A 21743-nucleotide genomic window follows, 5' to 3' on the forward strand; every position below is an offset into this window, starting at 1 on the left:
AATGATGTGACATGAAACGCATTATTTGTCATGTATGCCGTGTGACATTGAATATCACTAACGTGATGGTGAAAACAGTGTTATAACAACATGATATTATTGAAGTTAGGTATGAATAAGACTGATACATTGATGTGTACTGTTTAGAGTACATGTTACATCGTGCTATTATACGAAATTGAGTATTTAAGCATCAAGATTTATGTACAAAAAAGTCAGATGCCCGTAGTATGTAAGGTTTCGTAACACTGCTTTGATAATTTAGATGGCAACTGGGTTTCGGGACTTCGCCCCAAAGTCGGCAATGCCATTCCAGATGCGGTGAAGGTTGCTGTCAACTACGATACCGGCCAGTGGAAAACCAGTTCACTGGATGTGCTGAACGTTGGCAAAATTACGCTCTTCAATCCGCCTGTCGACACTTCTGTATGCTTTTTCGCGTCCAGCAACATTGGTGATGTACACTGACAATTGAACACTGGATATTTCATGTACAGTACTAGGAACAGTGGCCAAACAAGTTAACTGGTGATGTTATACGCCCGATTATACTGTATTTGAGTTGGCTCATCACGTTGCAATTTGGAGAGGAGTGAGATGTTCATTAGTGCCTATGATACACGTCAACAATATATTTTTTTTCATCATATATGGTGCGACCGTGAGGTGTTCTTTTTTTTGTGTGCGTGCATGACTGACAAGATAAAGGGATAAGAAGCCCGAATGATTATTAGCTCAGCAAGAGCTTGTTGAGTTTATGTCCCTTTCACGTGCACGCCTTCCTATGGCGAACTGTGAGTGATGTACCTGGAAGTTTGTTTGAGGAACCGTGTATAGTGAGCTCGAGCATTTGATGCTCCATTGTGATGCTCTTTTCGTAGCATTTGGAGAAGGTTGAGTGAATATATATATATTTTTGTTGTTCGATAACATAGATAACTTAGAAGTTAAACACTTAATGATATATCAGTAGGAGGATATTTAGTCGCTTCATGTGTACCACTAGGACCATATACGTGGGGGTGGTATATAGATGTTAATGGAGTAACGATTACCGGCCGTGTGTATAGTTACAATTATAATTTCTACCCCCCCCCCTCCTTTTTGAGGAAGTGTTACAAGTGTTATCGAATCGTGTAAAACATGAGTATACTAGCCTATGTTAGTTAGCTAGGTCCCATACTCGCCCTAAGTGAAAGTTGAGTTGCAGAAGTGGTGTAACAACGTACTGCAACAGTTGTAACAGTAGTAAGGGCGACGGAGTGGTTATTGATGTAAAGATATCACGGCAGGTTCATATCAGGAACCTGAGATATCCCCTAAGGTACTTGTGTATGGATTTGAGTATCAAAATTCGTGTACACGAATGTGCAACTCAGTTGATGAGATATACGTTAACGATATTTTGAAGTTGTGAAGTCCTGAGGGTTGTTGTGGTCGAATAAACACTACAGATTGGTTGAGATACTAGATCAGTAAGTGGCATGTGTGATTATATCCGACTCTGGTTTAACCCATGTGACAATTACTGGGGGCACGTCCGGGAGAAAGTGTAGCATGCCATTTACTGTCGCATGGGTGTGATATAGAACCCGAGAGTCGTTTTTTTTTCTTTCTAGTAGGGGGAACAGTAACTTGGCTTCACTTTGAAAAAAAAAAAACCAGGACAAAACAACGAATAAAGTATCAAAATGGATGTAACCAAGCTCGCGGAAACTGGTGAGAAATTAGGATTTAGTGGATCTGAATTAAGAGCGTTTGTCAAAGAACAACAAGACATAGCGAGAGACGAGCGAGCAGAACAATTAGAAATAAAACGAGCTGAAAAGGCAACTGCCGAGTTAAGGTTGAAAATTGTAGAAACTCAAGAAAATGCAAATGCATCCACTTCCACCCCGGAAGTGAACAGGCCGAAGGCTAGGACCCCCAAGCTACCACCATTCTACGCAGAGAAAGACGATCTAGATGCATATTTACAACGCTATGAAAGGTATGCGCGGAGCCAAGAGTGGCCCCAAGAAGAGTGGGCTATAAATCTGAGCGCGTTGTTAACTGGTAGTGCGCTGGAAGTGTATGCACGATTGTCGGCGGCAGATGCAGACAACTATAAGGTGCTCAAAGCCGCGCTATTAAAGCGATTCCAGTTAACCGCAGAGTCTTTCCGTCAAAAATTCCTCACTTGTAGACCAGAAAATGGTGAGTCAGGGCATCAATACGCTACCCGCCTTGAAAGTTACTTAGAGAGATGGATTGAATTATCAGGGACTGCCTTCACGTTTGATGGGCTGAAAGATCTACTCCTTCGGGGACAATTTGTAGAAGGCTGCCCACGAGAACTACCTTTATTTGTGAAAGAACGGCAGCCATGCACGCTAGATGAAGCTACTTCTATTGCTGAACAGTATCTGGAGGCGAGGGGCGGTACCTTCAAGCCTTCCCCTGCTCCGCGAGCTAACGCTCCTAGAATGCTACCTGGAGAGACGAAGAGGGCTCCAGGTAAGACAAATGCTAACGCGCGATCACCGTTTCCCCCTCAGACGCAGAACCAGCGACAGTGCTTTTTGTGTGGTAGGCCAGGTCACCTCGCTAGAGACTGTCCAAAGCCAGGAAACACTCAATCCCCACCAACATGTTTTGTGTGTAAGAAACCGGGACATTATGCAAGGGACTGTAGATTAAATCCCAAGAATGTCGCAGGGATGGTCGCCCATGGTATGTGGTCTGAGATGCCCCGTGAAGAATCTAACTCCTTTCCGGGTGAGTATTACTCTTCACCCCCCTTCAACCCCAACGACAACTTACAGGGAATGATGAGCGGAGACCCTACTGTAAGTAACGCCGTCATCCCTCCAGAGGTAAGTTCCTCAAATAGAGTAGAAGCTTCATGCATGGTAGTAAAACTCCCACCGAGCGCTCCGCAAGCATGTTGTATGGGCCCATGTGGCGACCGGGTACAATTGCCATGTGGACATTCACTGCCCATGTTGAGTGCGGCGTGTAGTGAAAACGTCGTGAGAAAGATGCCGGTGGTGATTGGTGCCGTGGGAGGTAAACAAGCCACAGTTTTGCGGGACAGTGGGTGCAGCAGTGCAGTGATAAGAGAGGATCTCGTTGATAAGTCTCAGCTGACAGGTGAGGAAAATACGTGTGTTCTGATAGATGGCACAGTAAGGAAGCTACCTATAGCTATGATCAATGTTGACACACCATATTTCACTGGCAGTATCGAAGCTTTATGCATGAAGACACCATTGTATGATTTGATCCTAGGCAATCTGGAAGGTGTACGAGCACCAGGCGATCCGGACCAAAACTGGACCTTGTCTATCAACCCGGCTGGAGCCGTGGAAACTAGAGGTCAGAAGAAACAGTTGGGTAAGCCATTCCGTCCGCTGAAGGTACCTGCACCCCTCGAGGAAACTGTCACACCAGCATTGTTGAAACGAGCCCAAGCAGATGATGACAGTCTTCGAAAGCTCAGGGAATTAGGGAAATCACAAATAGAAAAGGTGAGTGACCACTGTGCAGTATCATCTTTCTTCTATGAAAATGGCATCCTGTACAGAAAATTTCATTCACCCGAAGTCGAGTCAGATACTCTTTTCACACAAGTCGTAGTCCCAAAGCCCTATCGTGCCCAAGTCATGAGAGCGGCTCATGAAACCCTGCTTGGAGGACACCAAGGCGCAAAGAAGACCCTAGACAAAATACTCTCGAACTTCTTCTGGCCAGGAATTACTGGAGATGTTTCGCGATATTGTAGGTCATGCGATGTTTGTCAACGCACACTTCACAAGGGTAGGGTTCCAAAAGCCCCTCTAGGAAGAATGCCCCTCATTGAAGTACCCTTTGAGCGCATTGCTGTCGATATCGTGGGCCCAATACACCCGATGACTGAGCGCAAGAATAGGTATATACTCACCATCATTGACTATGCGACGCGATACCCCGAGGCCATTCCACTGCCTAGCATAGAAACAGAAAGAGTTGCTGAGGCCCTTGTCAGTGTTTTCACTAGAGTAGGGATTCCTAAAGAGATGCTAACAGATCAGGGTTCGCAGTTTACCTCTGAGGTAATGAAGCAGGTAAGTAATCTCCTGTCTGTAAGGCAAATTACCACTTCACCCTACCATCCCGCCGCAAACGGCCTAGTGGAGCGGTTTAATGGAACCCTGAAACAGATGCTCAAGCGTATGTGTTCAGAACGACCCGTTGACTGGGATAGATATGTTGAGCCACTCCTCTTTGCCATTAGAGAATCACCTCAGGATAGCTTAGGCTTCTCTCCCTTTGAACTCTTATATGGTAGGAAGGTGAGGGGCCCAATGACCATCCTTCGAGAACTCTGGACGGGGAACATAGAGACAGGTGAGACCAAAACAACATGCCAATACATGTTCGACCTGCGAAACAGACTCGAAGAGACATGTCATGCAGCCCGAGATCAACTTCAAAGGTCAGCATCTAGGTATAAACGCTACTACGACAGAAAGTCTCGACAGAGACAGCTGGAAGTGGGGGACTTAGTCCTCCTTCTTCTCCCCACGGACAGGAACAAGTTGCTCCTCCAGTGGAAGGGTCCGTTTGCGGTAACAGCCAAGGTGAGTGACACAGACTATCGAATAGATGTAAAGGGCAAGTCAAAAGTGTTCCATATCAACCTGCTCAAGAAGTATAACGAGAGAGAAAGTTCCCTTCTCATTTCAGATCCCTCAGCTGACGTAGCGTGCACAGCGGTTCTTGAACCAGATGACAACGAGATGACCAGCCCCAACCTCCTTTCGGAGATGTCAAACTCATCCCTACTCCAGCCCTACCCAATGGAGGCCAAAGAATCACTGGGTGATGTGGACGTAAACAACGACCTGACCCCGAGTCAACAAGCACAGGTAGGTGAACTCATGGGAAAGTATGAGGATATTTTCACTGATATTCCTGGCCATACCTCCCTTGGTGAACATGGCATCGAACTCACCGTAAAGGAGATCCCAAGATCAAAACCCTATCCAATTCCCCATGCCCTAAGAGAGACGGTTCAAGAAGAGGTGAGGACAATGCTGTCACTAGGGGTTATTGAACGTTCAAATAGTCCGACCGCCTCGCCTATTGTTTTGGTGAAAAAACCAGACGGAAGCAACCGCTTCTGTGTGGATTTCCGACGACTTAACAAGGTGACTAAGTTCGACTCAGAGCCAATACCAGATCAAGAAGAGCTGTTCACTAGGCTAGCATCCGACAAATTCTTCACCAAAATCGACCTTAGCAAAGGTTACTGGCAGGTCCCAATGTCTGAGAAATCTAAAGAGCTAACAGCATTCATAACACCTGATGGTTTGTATCATTTTAAGGTAATGCCGTTCGGCCTAGTGAACGCGCCGGCCACCTTCAGCCGGCTGATGAGAACCCTTCTCAGTGGACTGAAGGGAGTTGTCAACTACATTGATGACATCCTTGTACATTCGGACACATGGGAACAGCACCTCGACACCCTGGGCCTACTGTTCCAGAGGCTGAGGGACGCGAACCTCACCGCAAGGCCAAGTAAGTGTTCAGTAGGTCATTCTCAGGTCGAGTTCCTCGGTCACGTGGTTGGACTCGGCCAGGTCTCACCTCGACCAGGAAAGGTGGAGTCGATCATGAAGGTAAGTCGACCAGAGACCAAGAAACAACTCAGATCTTTGTTGGGAATGACGAACTACTACCGTAAGTTCATCCCGAATTATGCAGCCATCGCGGCACCCCTCACAGACAAAACAAAAAAGGCGGAACCAAACAAACTGGAATGGGGGGTCCCTCAGGAGGTTGCGTTCAACACTCTCAAAAACAAACTTGACAATGCACCTATCCTCCACCTGCCTGACCTAAGCCTTCCGTTTGTGTTGAGAACAGACGCCTCAGAGATCGGTGTGGGCGCGGTCCTACTCCAAGCCCACGGGGATACGAAGTTCCCAGTAGCCTACATTAGCAGGAAACTCCTACCAAGGGAGAGAAACTATTCGACCATCGAGCGCGAATGTCTAGCGATTGTGTGGGCCGTTAGAAAACTTGAACCATATCTCTACGGCAAGGAGTTCGTGCTAGAAACTGATCATCACCCTCTCACGTACATGCAAAGTGCAAAGGTGATCAATGGACGAATCATGCGATGGGCGCTTGCCCTACAACCATATAGGTTTGAGATGGAGGCGATCAAGGGTACCGACAATGTCGGAGCAGATCTCCTGAGCCGCATGTAGTCAGTGAAAAGAAAACAAAAAGTGGAAGTGTAAATACATTTCTTGAAGGGGGAGTAAAATGTCACAGGAGAAATGTATTTGGTTTTTTGTTTCTATTTTATTAGAATATATACCAGTGAATAGAGTAGGAACAGTTGCCATTGCTGGTGTAGTATAAGTGCGTTGAAATGTGATGAAGCGCGATTTGTGTTGTAACAAAATGACGAGTGTGTTTTTTTTATAACCCACTGCAGAAAGCTGTGTGGGGAATGCGATGAGACAAAAGCGATGCGACAAAAGGGTGGAATTTCCACAGGTGCCAGATTCCGCGGGCGAGCCGTCCATGGTTTCTATGTAGGACATTGTGTAGTTTTGTACATGATAGGGTAAGAATATTTTAAGTGTGTGACAGACTGAGCAGGGATGTGGTCGAAGGAGGAGTCGTAGCAGAACCTCGCCAGTTATTAATCCTTTTAAGCCAGTCTGGACCACTTGAAGCCAGGGTTCTTTTTCCTCTCCACGGAGAAGAATACTATCCATACAATCAGCAGTAAGTACTCTCGGTTATTTGTGTATTTCTTTGTTTTTTTATATAGGCCTACAGGAACAATAATGATGTGACATGAAACGCATTATTTGTCATGTATGCCGTGTGACATTGAATATCACTAACGTGATGGTGAAAACAGTGTTATAACAACATGATATTATTGAAGTTAGGTATGAATAAGACTGATACATTGATGTGTACTGTTTAGAGTACATGTTACATCGTGCTATTATACGAAATTGAGTATTTAAGCATCAAGATTTATGTACAAAAAAGTCAGATGCCCGTAGTATGTAAGGTTTCGTAACACTGCTTTGATAATTTAGATGGCAACTGGGTTTCGGGACTTCGCCCCAAAGTCGGCAATGCCATTCCAGATGCGGTGAAGGTTGCTGTCAACTACGATACCGGCCAGTGGAAAACCAGTTCACTGGATGTGCTGAACGTTGGCAAAATTACGCTCTTCAATCCGCCTGTCGACACTTCTGTATGCTTTTTCGCGTCCAGCAACATTGGTGATGTACACTGACAATTGAACACTGGATATTTCATGTACAGTACTAGGAACAGTGGCCAAACAAGTTAACTGGTGATGTTATACGCCCGATTATACTGTATTTGAGTTGGCTCATCACGTTGCAATTTGGAGAGGAGTGAGATGTTCATTAGTGCCTATGATACACGTCAACAATATATATTTTTTCATCATATATGGTGCGACCGTGAGGTGTTCTTTTTTTTGTGTGCGTGCATGACTGACAAGATAAAGGGATAAGAAGCCCGAATGATTATTAGCTCAGCAAGAGCTTGTTGAGTTTATGTCCCTTTCACGTGCACGCCTTCCTATGGCGAACTGTGAGTGATGTACCTGGAAGTTTGTTTGAGGAACCGTGTATAGTGAGCTCGAGCATTTGATGCTCCATTGTGATGCTCTTTTCGTAGCATTTGGAGAAGGTTGAGTGAATATATATATATTTTTGTTGTTCGATAACATAGATAACTTAGAAGTTAAACACTTAATGATATATCAGTAGGAGGATATTTAGTCGCTTCATGTGTACCACTAGGACCATATACGTGGGGGTGGTATATAGATGTTAATGGAGTAACGATTACCGGCCGTGTGTATAGTTACAATTATAATTTCTACCCCCCTCCTTTTTGAGGAAGTGTTACAAGTGTTATCGAATCGTGTAAAACATGAGTATACTAGCCTATGTTAGTTAGCCAGGTCCCATACTCGCCCTAAGTGAAAGGTGAGTTGCAGAAGTGGTGTAACAACGTACTGCCCCTAACAAAAAAGTCCTGTGGTACTCCCTGTGGTACTTGTCGGTACCACACAATGTACCACACACTTGTAATGTTACCACAGGAACTGTGTGGTACTGTACCACAGACTTGTAGGGTACTCCCTGTAGTACTTGTCAGTACCACAGAATGTACCACATAAATAAATGTTACCACAGGAACTGTGTGGTACTGTTTTACAGGCTCGTGTGGTACTCCCTGTGGTACTGGCTGGTACCACACAATGTACCACACAAATATATGTTAACACAGGAACTGTGTGGTACTGTGTCACAGGCTCGTGTGGTACTCTGGGATGTACCACAGGGCAGTACCACAGGACATTACCACAGGAAAGTACCACAGGACAGTACCACAAGACAGTATACACACAAATTGTCCTGTGGTATTTTGGGACGTATACCACACGACAGTACCACAGGACAGTACCGCATGAATTGTCCTGTGGTATTTTGGGACGTACCACAGGAGAGTACAACAGGAAAGTACCACAGGATAGTACCACAGGACAGTACCGCATGAATTGTCCTGTGGTATTTTTGGAAGAACCACAGGACAGTACCACAGGGCAGTTCCACAGGACAGTACCACAGGGCAGTTCCACAGGACAGTACCACAGGACAGTACCACAGGGCAGTTCCACAGGACAGTACCACAGGAAAGTACCACAGGACAGTACCACAGGACAGTACCACAGGAATTGTCCTGTGGTGTTTTGGGACATACCACAGGACAGTACCACAGGATAGTACCACAGGACAGTACCTCACGACTTGTCCTGTGGTATTTTGGGACGTACCACAGGACAGTACCACAGGGCAGTACCACAGAGCAGTACCACAGGACAGTACCACAGGAAAGTACCACAGGATAGTACCACAGGACAGTACCACAGGACAGTACCACACGACTTGTCCTGTGGTATTTTGGGACGTACCACAGGGCAATACCACAGGACAGTACCACAGGACAGTACCACACGACTTGTCCTGTGGTATTTTGGGACGTACCACAGGACAGTACCACAGGGCAGTACCACAGGAAAGTACCACAGGATAGTACCACAGGACAGTACCACATGACTTGTCCTGTGGTATTTTGGGACATACCACAGGACAGTACCACAGGAATTGTCCTGTGGTATTTTGGGACGTACCACAGGACAGTACCACAGGAAAGTACCACAGGATAGTACCACAGGACAGTACCACACGACTTGTCCTGTGGTATTTTGGGACGTACCACAGGACAGTACCACAGGAAAGTACCACAGGATAGTACCACAGGACAGTACCACACGACTTGTCCTGTGGTATTTTGGGACATACCACAGGACAGTACCACAGGAATTGTCCTGTGGTATTTTGGGACGTACCACAGAACAGTACCACAGGGAAGTATCACAGGACAGTACTACAGGATAGTACCACAGGACAGTGCCACAGGATATTACCGCAGGACAGTACCTCACGACTTGTCCTGTGGTATTTTGGGACGTACCACAGGACAGTACCACAGGAAAGTACCACAGGATAGTACCACAGGACAGTACCACACGACTTGTCCTGTGGTATTTTGGGACATACCACAGGACAGTACCACAGGAATTGTCCTGTGGTATTTTGGGACGTACCACAGAACAGTACCACAGGGAAGTACCACAGGACAGTACTACAGTATAGTACCACAGGAGTGTACCACACGACTTGTCCTGTGGTATTTTGGGATGTACCACAGGACAGTACCACAGGCAGTACCACAGGACAGTACCACAGGAGAGTACTACAGGATAGTACCACAGGACAGTACCACATGACTTGTCCTGTGGTATTTTGGGACGTACCACAGGACAGTACGACAGGAATTCCTGTGGAATTTTGGGACGTACCACAGGACAGTACGACAGGAATTCCTGTGGTAATTTTCGATGTATACCACAGGAGAGTACCACAGGAACTGTCCAATTAAATCCCACAGGAAAATCATAATATGGTGCTATTCCACACAGAAGTACCACACAGCAAATTAAATTTGTAAGTACCACAGAAAAATGCTACAGGATATTCTTTTTTTTTCTTAACATTTTATACCAGAGGACTATCACATCAGGAGAATATCAAACAGCAGTACCACACAGGAGTACCACACAGGAAAATTGTAAGGCAGAATCTACTGAAATTCATTACAAAAATACAAACAGAAAAGCACATATTAATATTTCTCAATTAATTGATAGATGAGTTATGCTGTGAATTATAGCAATTGATTTGCCACTACTTATCCTGTCCTATACTCCTACAGTATTACCTATTTAGTGAAAGTGCTGATGTAAAGCATGAGAAATTTCATAAGGACTTCTGTGGTACGGTACTCCTGTGGTACTCCTGTGGTACTCCTGTGGTACTCCTGTGGTACAAATTTTTACATAGCTCATGAATATTCATAAAAAGCAATCTAGATTTTAGAAAATACATATATGACTTAAAAAGTCAAAGTATTAATGATGGAACTTACTCTGAACTGTATGAAAGATTGTCTAATTATGTTATGTTATTCCCAATATCATAGATATTGTTATGAAAGTGTAATTTCATATCTTGATAATAAAGTATAATCGAGTTAGTAACCATGCCTTAATGCTTTACGGATAGACGGCCATATATATATGTAGGACCTACTGATACGGTCGATGGGTACCTAGGAATAGAATATGACTATATAGATCTATTATAGGACTAGATTGGCACTTGGCCATTAGACTCTCGTTTGAGGTTATATGTTAGGAGTAGGACAGGTTATTAACTAGGGCCATGAAATCCATCACTCACCTATCAGGAATATTCCTTGATATGTGACTAAAATTCTCCCAGATTTTTTTTTTCGAAATGCTGTGTGGTACTGCCCTGTGGTAATGCTGTGTGGTAATGATCGACCTGTGGTACTGTCCTGTGGTACTTTCCCAAAATACCACAGGACAGTTCCTGTGGTACTGTTCTGTGGTACTAGTCCTGTGGTACTGCCCTGTGGTACGTCCCAAAATACCACAGGATTTCCTGTGGTACGTCCCAAAATACCACATGAATTCCTGTGGTACTGTTCTGTGGTACCGGTCCTGTGGTACTTTCCTGTGGTACGTCCCAAAATACCACAGGAATTCCTGTGGTACTGTCCTGTGGTATGTCCCAAAATACCACAGGACAATTCCTGTGGTACTGTCCTGTGGTACTTTCCTGTGGTACTGTCCTGTGGTACCGTCCTGTGGTAATTACCACAGGAGTACCACAGGACTTTTTCGTAAGGGGCAACAGTTGTAACAGTAGTAAGGGCGACGGAGTGGTTATTGATGTAAAGATATCACGGCAGGTTCATATCAGGAACCTGAGATATCCCCTAAGGTACTTGTGTATGGATTTGAGTATCAAAATTCGTGTACACGAATGTGCAACTCAGTTGATGAGATATACGTTAACGATATTTTGAAGTTGTGAAGTCCTGAGGGTTGTTGTGGTCGAATAAACACTACAGATTGGTTGAGATACTAGATCAGTAAGTGGCATGTGTGATTATATCCGACTCTGGTTTAACCCATGTGACAATCATCAGGAGAATGGCATAACGATTATATCGTCTGTATCACTTCAGTCAATCAATTTTCCTTACAACGTTTTTGTTACCCCAAGGTTCCACAATTATGTTTTCTCAATTTACTTTGTTTTGAGTATGCAACCTTATTCTATGTTACCAAAGAAAGTGAAATGTTTATGTTCTTTTCGAAAAATGAAATAAAGTTTGAATTGAATTGATTAAAATGCGAGCGAGCGGAGCGAGCGAGCTTGAAAATTTTGACCTTTTACAGTCTAAAAACTGCCGTTTGTAACTATTCCTTTTAGCTTTGGAAATTAAGGAGGGGGGGGGGCGCACCGGGTGCAACTACTGGCAATTTAATACTGGCAGCAACATCAGGAGAATGGCATATAGCGATTAGATACGAGCGAGCCGAGCGAGCGAGCGTGAAAATTTTGACTTTTTATAGTCCAAAAACTGCCGTTTGTAGCTTTGTTTTTTCGTTTTGGAAATTAAGGAGGAGGGGGGGGGGGGCGGTGCGCCACTGGTAGTCAAGGATGTCGGTTTATGTTCATGATTGGGGGAGGTATGACCAGCGAGGGGGCGTCGAAGTGACCAAGCGGGGGAAGGATGTCCAAAATCTGCACTTTAGAGCATCCCCTCATTGTTTGTGTTTGTGTGCGTGTGTTTTATACATGGAAAAGTTGGGAAATAGGCCAGGTCAAGTCTTATTATATGCAATGCAAGGCATTTTAATATAGACTATAGTATGTAAAGCAACACTCAGTGATCTAGCTTTGATATAACGAAGTGTAAGGTACAGAGGTGTTCATTCTACATCACATTGCGCAACATTGTAGCGACTCTTTGCCGTTCGGATGTTCTGAGTACACTGCTCCATCCTCCTTATCATTCAGAATGCCAACCAGGAATCACGCTGAATCACAATCTTTTGTCGGCTCCGGGCTTTTTGAACAATGTTTCACACTATTTATGCCTCTTTAATTACGGTTAAAAGAAATCTTTTCTTGCTCACCCTTTCATGTCAATTTCAAAAGCAGATTACTAATCCTTTAATTACCATTTTGATATTTTTTTTTTGGTACCAGCGGAATTGGGGGGGGGGGGCACGTGCCCTTCCCCCCCCCCCCCCCCCCAGTTACGCCACTGATTGGAGACCTATAACGGGGGAGGAGGATGTGGGCGGGGTATCTCCCTCCCATGCGACGGAGCTTTTGCATTTTCTGAATTGATAATCCGTTGCACAATGAATGAAATATACCTTACGCATACAGTACGGTCGATAGATATATAGTAAACACTGAATGTATAGCATTATTACTGCCCGAGCCTTGGTGCGATTGTTTTTGTTTTGTTTTTGTATTGTTTTGTTTTTTGTCTTTTTCCCCCGGTGCAAAATTAAAAAAAATAAGAAGAAAAATAAAAGAACAATTATCTAGCGTCCAGCGTGAGGTCGCTCGCAGACTGAAGCGTGTTTTTTTTTTTTTAAGGTTCTGAAGGGGGTGCGTTCGCACCCAGCGCACCCCCCCCCCCCCCCCCCCCCCGGTGACGCCCATGTCATACCACCTCAATGGACTTTATTGGGCTGAATCGTGATATCGGTCCCCTCTGTGCGTGTGTCTTCACCATGTGCAAAGTCTATGGAGGTTGATAGCAGTCACCGGCTGCACTATGACGAAATACAAATTGGTGAATGGAGTGGGGACCTATTTCAGGATAAATGTCGTTAATTGTACAAAACCACATAGTATCATTTATGGAGACATTCTTTCAGATCACTGCAAATACTTGTGTTATTTGACTGAAAAGATGGAATTCTTTGCAGATATGATCAGAATCTAGTTACCGGTGCATGAAAGAATCCCTTCAAAATTTGATAAGATTGTGAAACCTTTTTAATCCCTTTCTTAAATATTATTCAAAACTGCATTAGTTTGTTTGGTTGGTCAAAGTAGACTCACAGAACTCTGATTAATTGGCTCAGTTCATGTTTTCTGCTCTATCATGTATATTTTATGTCTTGTCGACCCTATAGACTGTGCAAAATGCAAACTTTGGGATTGAATGAGCATAGATTCTGTGTACGTGATTTTGTTGCAAACATTTTAACATAATCTAGCCATGTCATGTATCTGGTTGCCATAGCAAGCGTACACTGACAACCATGTCTGTAAGTTTTTGCGTGTTTTACTGTTCCATATAGGACCTAATAGACGATGAAATGGGGGTTTCTTGGCTGCAATATGCTTAATTATCAAAATAGTAAATACGGCCGTTAATGGCCCTGAAATATTTTTTTATTATTTAAGCATCAAACCATAGATGTAATAGAGATAATTGGAAAAAAAAAACATTTTTCAAAGATGTACCATCTTATATAGTTTGCGTCATTTTGACCCAACTTCAAACAAGTTTTGCCTCTAGTATCACCTCTCTATCATAATATCAATCTTCAAACTCAAAATTCTTATATCATGGAAATGTAGTGAAATGTGAAACTATTATGTGTACCTATTTTGTACTATATTTCCGCATACCCAAAGTGTATAAGAGGGTATATAGTCCTGAATTTGTGTAGTGGTTGGTCGGGCGGTTCGTCGCAAAGTTTGCGTCGCGATGTTTTTTTGGGATTTTTATCTGTTCTGAATGAATTATGATGGAATCTGGGGTACATGGTGATTTTAAGTGATTATTTTCACAAGTTTGAAGCAAGTGAATCTAAGTTTAGTGTACATGATGAAATTGAGAAATTTTGGAGTGAATTAGGAAAAAACATATACATTGGGATATGTAGGTGATATACTGTTTGGTGAACATAAATGATGATGCAGGAAACGATAGTAAGAATGAATATATTTATGCGTTGAATAATCCTTGTATAAAAGTCATATATATTGATAGTTTAGTTGTAAATGTGGATCGGGTTAATGTATTATGGTGTTATGGTACATATACCAGGGCTCGACATTCACGGCGGCCCGGTGGCCCGGTGGCCCTGGGCCACCAAAAAAGCACGTCGGGCCACCAAAATTTGAGAAATGAAGATTTTGGTGTCCCGATCGGGCCACCGAAAAAAAAGTCGGATGTTTGCCTTTTACTTTTGGAAATGGACAGCGGTAACAATCGGCTCCGTAAGATGCCAAAATAAATGTCAGATGCTTGCTTTTAATTTTGGAAATGAATAACGGTAATATTCCACTCCGTTATGATACTAAAATAAATGTCGGATGTTTGCTTACACTTTTGGAAATGAATAACGGTAAGATTCAGCTCCGTAGGGTGCTAAAATTAATGTTAAATATTTGATTTTGCGTTTGGAAATGAACAAGGATAGCATTCGGCTCCGGAAGATGCTGAAATGAATGTCGAATGTTTGCTTTGACGTTTTATTCGGAAGTGAATAGCGGTAATATTCTTCTCCATACGATGTTAAAATATATGTCGGATATTTGCTATTACATTTCGAAATGAATAAAAGTAACATTCAGCGGTTTTTGATGGTAAAATAAATGTCTGATGTCTGCCTTGACGTTCAAAAATGAAAAACAGTAACATTCGGTTTTGTACGATGCTAAAATAATCGTCAGATGATTCATTTCACTTTCGGAAGTGGACAGCAATAACATTCGGCTCCCTACGATAATGAAATAAATGTCGGATGTTTGCTCTTAAATTTGGAAATGAATAACGGTAATATTCTGCTCCGGACGATGCTAAAATAAATGAAAAATGTTTGCTTTTACATTTGGAAATAATCGACAGTATCAATCGGCTCAGTTAGATGCTAAAATAACTAGAAATATCACTTAAGGTGATTAATACCCCCGCCCCGTGACGACAGTCTTACCCAAGGAATGATCTTTCCTTGATCTTCTGCCATTTAAATGCCGTTACCATGGCAACGCAGATTCCGACACGTCCGAAAAATATGTCTTGCACATCTTCCCACCAAGACTATTGTGTGTGCCACATTTCATAAGCTTTTGTCAAAAACTGAGGAAGTAGTTCAATCCACAAGATCTTTCCTTGATCTTCCACCATTAATATGCCGTTACCATGGCAACGCAGCTTCCGACATGTCCAAAAAATATGTCTTGCACATCTTTTCACCAAGACCAATGTGTGTGCCACATTTCATGAGCTTCAGTCGAATACAGAGGAAGTAGTTCAATCCGCAAGATCTTTCCTTGATCTTCTGCCATTTATATGCCGTTACCATGGCAACGCAGCTTCCGACACGTCCGAAAAATATGTCTTCCACATCTTCCCACCAAGATCAAGGTGTGTGCCACATTTCATAAGCTTTGGTCAAAAAACTGAGGAAGTAGTTAAATCCGCAAGATCTTTCCTTGATCTTCTGCCATTGATATGCCGTTACCATGGCAACGTACTTTCGGGTACTGTCAAAAAATGCGTCTTGCACATCTACAACCAAAGGCACACATCTGTACCAAGTTTCATGGAAATTGGGCAAAAACTGAGGAAGTAGTTTGCAACACAAAATTTTCCATCATTTTGGCTCATAATATGTGAGCTGTTACCATGGCAACATACTTTTAGTCACTGTCAAGAAATGTGTCATGCTGATCTATATCCTAAGACAAACATTCAATATGAATTCCATGAGAATTGGAAGAACACTGATGAAGCAGTTTTGCCATGAAGCATTTTGCCCTATATTTTACCAATAACATGCCGTTACCATGGCAACGCACTTTTTGCCACTGCGGAAATATGTGTCTTGCACATTAACATATTCAGATGAACATCTGTACCTAATTTCATAAAGATTGATCAAAAACTGTGGGAGGAGTTCGCGACGCAAGATTTGTACCCATTTTTGCCCATAATATGCCGTTACCATGGCAACGTACTTTTGGGTACTGTCAAAAAATACGTCTTGCACATCTACAACCCAAGGCACACATCTGTGCCAAGTTTTATGGGAATCGGTTGAAAACTGAGGAAGTAGTTCGCGACGCAAGATTTGCAACGGACCGACCGCCCGACCGACCGCCCGACCGACCGCCCGACCGACCGCCCGACCGCCCGCCCGACCGCCCGACCGCCCGACCGTCCGCTGATTCCTATATACCCCCTTCAAACTTCGTTTGGCGGGGGTATAAAAAGCGGATACATGTATTTGCTTTTACGTTCGGAAATGAATAAGGATAACATTCAGCTCCGTATGATGCTAAAATGAAATTTCAATTGTTTGCTTTTACATTTGAAATGATTAACGGTAACTTTCGGCTCTTTACAATGCCAAAACAAAATGTCGAATGTTTACCAATATCTGCAATGCTCCCACTTTATCATTTCAAATGTAAGTTTTGACCACTTAATATAAGCATCAACTTTTACAATAATATATAAGCCCATTTGCTAAATCTTATAGAACTCAGAATAACGGTAAGATGATTGAATTTTTTATTCATTTATTTCAGACATGCCATGGGTACCTGTATCACTTCAGTAATATTTAATATTTCTTTTTCTATATGTTTAGTAGGACCGATTTAGTTTTTCTTGATTTTTTTTTTCGGGCCACCAGATTTTACTTTCGAGCCACCAAAAAATAAAAATTCAATCGATCGGGCCGCCAAAAAATAAAAGTTAGTGTGGAGCGAGCCCTGCATATGCTGTATATTGTATGTTAGTATGAGTTAGTTTCATTCGTATTCTGTGACATATCTGTGGTGTACCTGTGATGTAATTAATGTTTATTTTGCTGTGATAACCGATGTACAAAGAATTTCCAGAGTGGACAATAAATGAATGAATGAATCAATCAATCAATCAATCAATCAACCAATCAATCAAATTAATAAGAATGGAGTTAGTGCGTTTTGCAATAAAACTCTTCAGGTTAACGCTTATAGATTTGCTGTTTTGATCGGAAGTTTAGATATTCATATTCTCCATCCTGTAATGCTAATTGTTTTATTTAGCCATAAAATTATGTCTCTGAGGATATTTTATACTCTTTTTAATATTTGTTATTGCCATTTTTGTGCTATTTTGTGGCCTATTTGATGTCTTTTGCTTTGGTTTATTCACTGGTTTCGCCGTCCCTGATTCACCCGATACTTCGTGACTTGAATGACACTTTTTACGTATAGTCGCGTTAAACGATCAGCCTTATGTCAAGGATTATCTGTATTAAATTTTGATTATTTTACCCCTCCTTACCCGACCCTTCGTATATTAGGGCACCTAATCTACGAAATGTCGGGTAACGCGACCACCCGACGCGAACGCGAACACCCGAAGGAACGAAGTAAGCCTCTGTGGCTAACATGCACTTCCCCAAATGGTTCTTGGACAATAACCCCTTGGGATGCGTTTATCAACTCTTTTTCTCGGGCAGAAACAGGTTTTCCAAACAGCTTTCAAGGAATTTCTACGAGTTGATAAACGCAAAGCTGTTTTGAAAGCCCTTTCGGAAAGTCTTTTCGAAAGCCGCAAATTTGTGGCTTTCCAAACAGGTTTCCTAAACAGGTTTTCAGAAACCTGTTTGTAAAAACCTTTGAAGTTGATAAACGCAAAGCTGTTTTGAAACGGCTTTGTAGTATTGTACTGCAGTTACGAACACTGCACGCCTTATATTACCTCTTCTCCTTGGGTCGAATTGCGCAATGCAGCTGTGCAATGACAGGCCAGTTATCGTGTTCGCGAAGAGTTGATAAACGCAACTACATGTATTTTGGAAGCCATTTCTAAAGGGCTTTGGAAACGGCTTTTGAAAGCCGTTTAAACAGGGGAAAGTTGATAAACGCAGCCACAGACACTTACCATAGACCGTAACCCTCGCCCCAATCCTTATCCTGACCCTAACTGAAATTCTAACCCTTATGTTATCTATTAAACCCTATCACAAACCGATATTTTATATCGTAATTTCGTGAGAGATTACGTCATATATGAGATCCCGCTAGTGCGCGCGCCACTCAATTCGTTAGTCGCCGCCATCTTGCTAACACGCGAATTTCTGTGCATCAGAAAATTCGCCGGAATTGCACTTGAAAATTCAAGTTTCGTTCGAGTTGGATAGACATAATAGCTAAAGTTACCTCAACGGGAGGTTTTGCCAGGTTTTTTCTGGTTTTTACGATCATTCTTCAGCTGAACAGCAACGGAATTTATGTCTTCGACCAACGTTCCAAACGTGGGCGGCGCAGCCGCACCACCGCTGCTGACAGCAGTCGCGTCCCCGTCAGCCACCGGCGGGGGTCGCGGAGAACAACACGCACAAGAGTGCAAGCAGAAAACTGCGACAGCCAAAAGTAAAATGCCTACTAGAGCCGGCAAGGCAGGTACTAGTAATAGTACTACTGCAACTACAAGCAGTGCTAACCCTAGTGGTAGTACCGGTGCAAACAAAACAGTGAAACCACCTGCCAAACTGGCCTCTAAAGTTTCAACTTTGGAGGATAGACTCGGCAAGCTTGAAGGCCAATTAGCCGTGGTTGTTCAATTTGTTTAGGCACAGTCGGCAAAGCAGACACCAGCCCGTGAAGGCGGTGGCAATGGAAAGAGTATCAGGACTCGTTCTGAATACTCCCCTTCAGACTCGGCAGATACTGACTGCCATTATGATGATGAATATGCGGCACCATTTCTGGGCCGAGATGTGGATGAACACTGTGATTATCCAACCAGGTCAAGGGGATAGTTGTCAGGATGACAAATTTGATATTGAAGAAGGCGAAGTTCCCCCGGCCTCCTGTAGTGGAAAAAGTTCCAAACATTGCAGCTAAATTTGCTGTGGCTGAGGAAGTTGGTTCCCCCATTGACCCAGAAATTGCTAAGTCTACAGTCTACCTTCTGACCCACCAGCTTGAGCCCAAAGTGGTAGATGAAACGATCACTAAATACCCCATTCCCAGCAACTGTGAGCTGGTGGATGTGCCGAAAGTCAACCAAAGAATCTGGAATGGGCTACCTGCCTTTTCAAAGACACGAGACCTCAAATTTCAGAGACTCCAAAAGAATCTCACGAGAGGCATCAATGCCTACATACATACAGTGTCAGCACAGGATATTACTGAACAGCAACAAGATGCACTAGCACTTCTGTGCAGTGCAAACTTTGAGCTAAATTCCTTACGTAAGGAATTCATGAAACCAGACATTGGTTATCAATTCCAACATCTCTGCAAGCCCTCTACACCGGTCTCCAAATTCCTTTTCGGTGACGACCTGGGAAAGCAAATGAAAGACATAAGAGATGAACAAAAAGCAACTGAGGGTGTCCTCAGGAGTGAGCATAGCAGACAATACAAAAAGCAGCGTTTCAGCCCATATGACTATGGCAGGAGTGCATATGGCAAGGGCAGGAGCAAGATTACATCAGGAAGCTCGAATTTGCCCCAACAGTACCGCGACGCGGGCTGGACTACATCTCGTGCAAGCACAAGTGATGTGACTAGGCCTACAGGTGCAAAAGGACCGTGGACTGGAGCTACCAGCCATGCTTTTTTAGGCCAGCGCCCCAAGGGGAGAGGGAAGCCGCTAGCTCCCCACACCTTCACACATCCCAGCCAGCACCAACCGCACTGCGGGAGCAAGCAAGGCTCAGGGATGAAGAGAGCACGATAACCTCCAGTTCAACTGATGAGGTATGTGATGAAAGTATCATAGTTCAATGTTGGATTGGCTCATATGAATCATTACCCTAGGCAAAATTGTTTGAGGATATTAAAATTGGCAACATTTAGAATTAATTAGATCAGTAAATTGGTTGCAAATTGGCAACTGGTTTGAATGAAAATTGTGATAAAGATATATATGTTTTATTTTGCTTAAATGAAATATGGTGAAAGTACACCTGAAATTGTTCCCACCCAGCCTGTTGCCAATTTGACCCTTGTACAGAGTGACATACTTTATGTAGTAGCACATTCTTAGACAATGCACCTGACATAGCACCATGCATGTGTAGGCACAGCTAAATGTACAGCTGCTACACACACACATGCACACACGGTAGAAGCCAGTATGGACTGGACCACATGTAGGTTGTAGTGAGCAACATGGATCCTCTTTCTGCCGGAATACTGAAGAATTGGATCCAAAGTACCTTGCAAAAAGCAGGCAAAGAGGTTAGTTTTTGTTTTGTTAAAGTAAAACCATGATTTGTTGAAGTATAAAGTTAGAAACAGTCAATAAAATTTAACTTAGAAAATTATATTGTTGATGTGAGTGTAATGTACACTGCAGTTGCTGTGTAGTAGGGCATGTATATCTGTACACACCCATAAAACTTCTGAAAAGCTATGTTGTTATTTGCATTTATGTATATGTATGTATACACATTTGATGTTGAATTTAGAATTTAGAATTACAAAACAAAATGAATAAGTAAGAAAATATTGATAATTATTTCAATTGAAGGTTTGACAGTTCAAGTAAGAATTCATTTTTGATCGTGAAGGTTCTTAGATTTGAGTCAGTTCATCTACATGTACATCATTATGTTAAATGAGGTAGTAGAATTGAGATGCCTATGGTATTGGTCTGCATTTTCATTTGTCAATTCATATGTAAGTTGGATTGCAAAAATGTTATAGTGAAGTGAATAGACTAAGTCTATAAAGGTATTCACTAGATTTTTCATCTGAGAAACTCTGTTTATATAATTATGAATCTGATAATTGGTTTGATGTACATGTACTTATGATTCTTTATTATACATTATTACTCAACAGTTTTCACGGAATTATGCACCGAATTATGCAAGAAATCATGAATGGAACTAAGAATGGAGTTACACATATGGAAATAATTATGGAATCAAGTGAAACGAAAATGCGAAACTTCGAATAAAGCATAATTCCCGTAGAAACCTTTGTTGGTGTTTTTGTACTGTCGACCACTACAGCCACGGTGAAAACTCTCTGCGAAAACTCTTGGCTGAAAACTATGAACGACAACACCTTCAGTAAAAAACTTTCGCAGCTCGTGCTATGAAATTGCCCTACGATTGAAAAATGAGATCACTACCAGTACGATGAAGGTTGCTTCTGATTAGGAAACTGTTCCATTTACGTGTGACTCTTCCACCATTAAGAGAGAACTTCATC

At 42.8% G+C, this 21743-nt stretch overlaps 1 protein-coding gene across 1 annotated transcript; it reads left to right on the forward strand.

Annotated features, from left to right (window-relative positions):
• The first annotated feature begins 1691 nt into the window (after positions 1-1691).
• On the forward strand, positions 1692-18948 carry LOC139719231 (uncharacterized). Its single transcript, XM_071630661.1, has 3 exons — positions 1692-6195; positions 7092-7252; positions 18784-18948. Exons 1-3 carry the CDS (start codon positions 1692-1694, stop codon positions 18946-18948), a joined length of 4830 nt encoding a protein of 1609 aa, XP_071486762.1.
• Positions 18949-21743: the final 2795 nt, after the last annotated feature.

The sequence above is a fragment of the Diadema antillarum genome, unplaced genomic scaffold, assembly GCF_040938485.1.
Source record: "Diadema antillarum isolate AM-2024a unplaced genomic scaffold, OU_Dant_1.0 scf00000107, whole genome shotgun sequence".
NCBI classification, from domain to species: Eukaryota; Metazoa; Echinodermata; class Echinoidea; order Diadematoida; family Diadematidae; genus Diadema; species Diadema antillarum.

Excerpts from the sequence above, each read along its gene's own strand:
- LOC139719231 (XM_071630661.1), top strand. The coding sequence starts at position 1,692 with ATGGATGTAACCAAGCTCGCGGAAACTGGTGAGAAATTAGGATTTAGT. Across the intron at positions 6,196-7,091 it reads TGAGATGGAGGCGATCAAGG|ATGGCAACTGGGTTTCGGGA; the intron begins GTACCGACAATG and ends TTGATAATTTAG. Across the intron at positions 7,253-18,783 it reads ATCCGCCTGTCGACACTTCT|CTGAACAGCAACGGAATTTA; the intron begins GTATGCTTTTTC and ends ATCATTCTTCAG.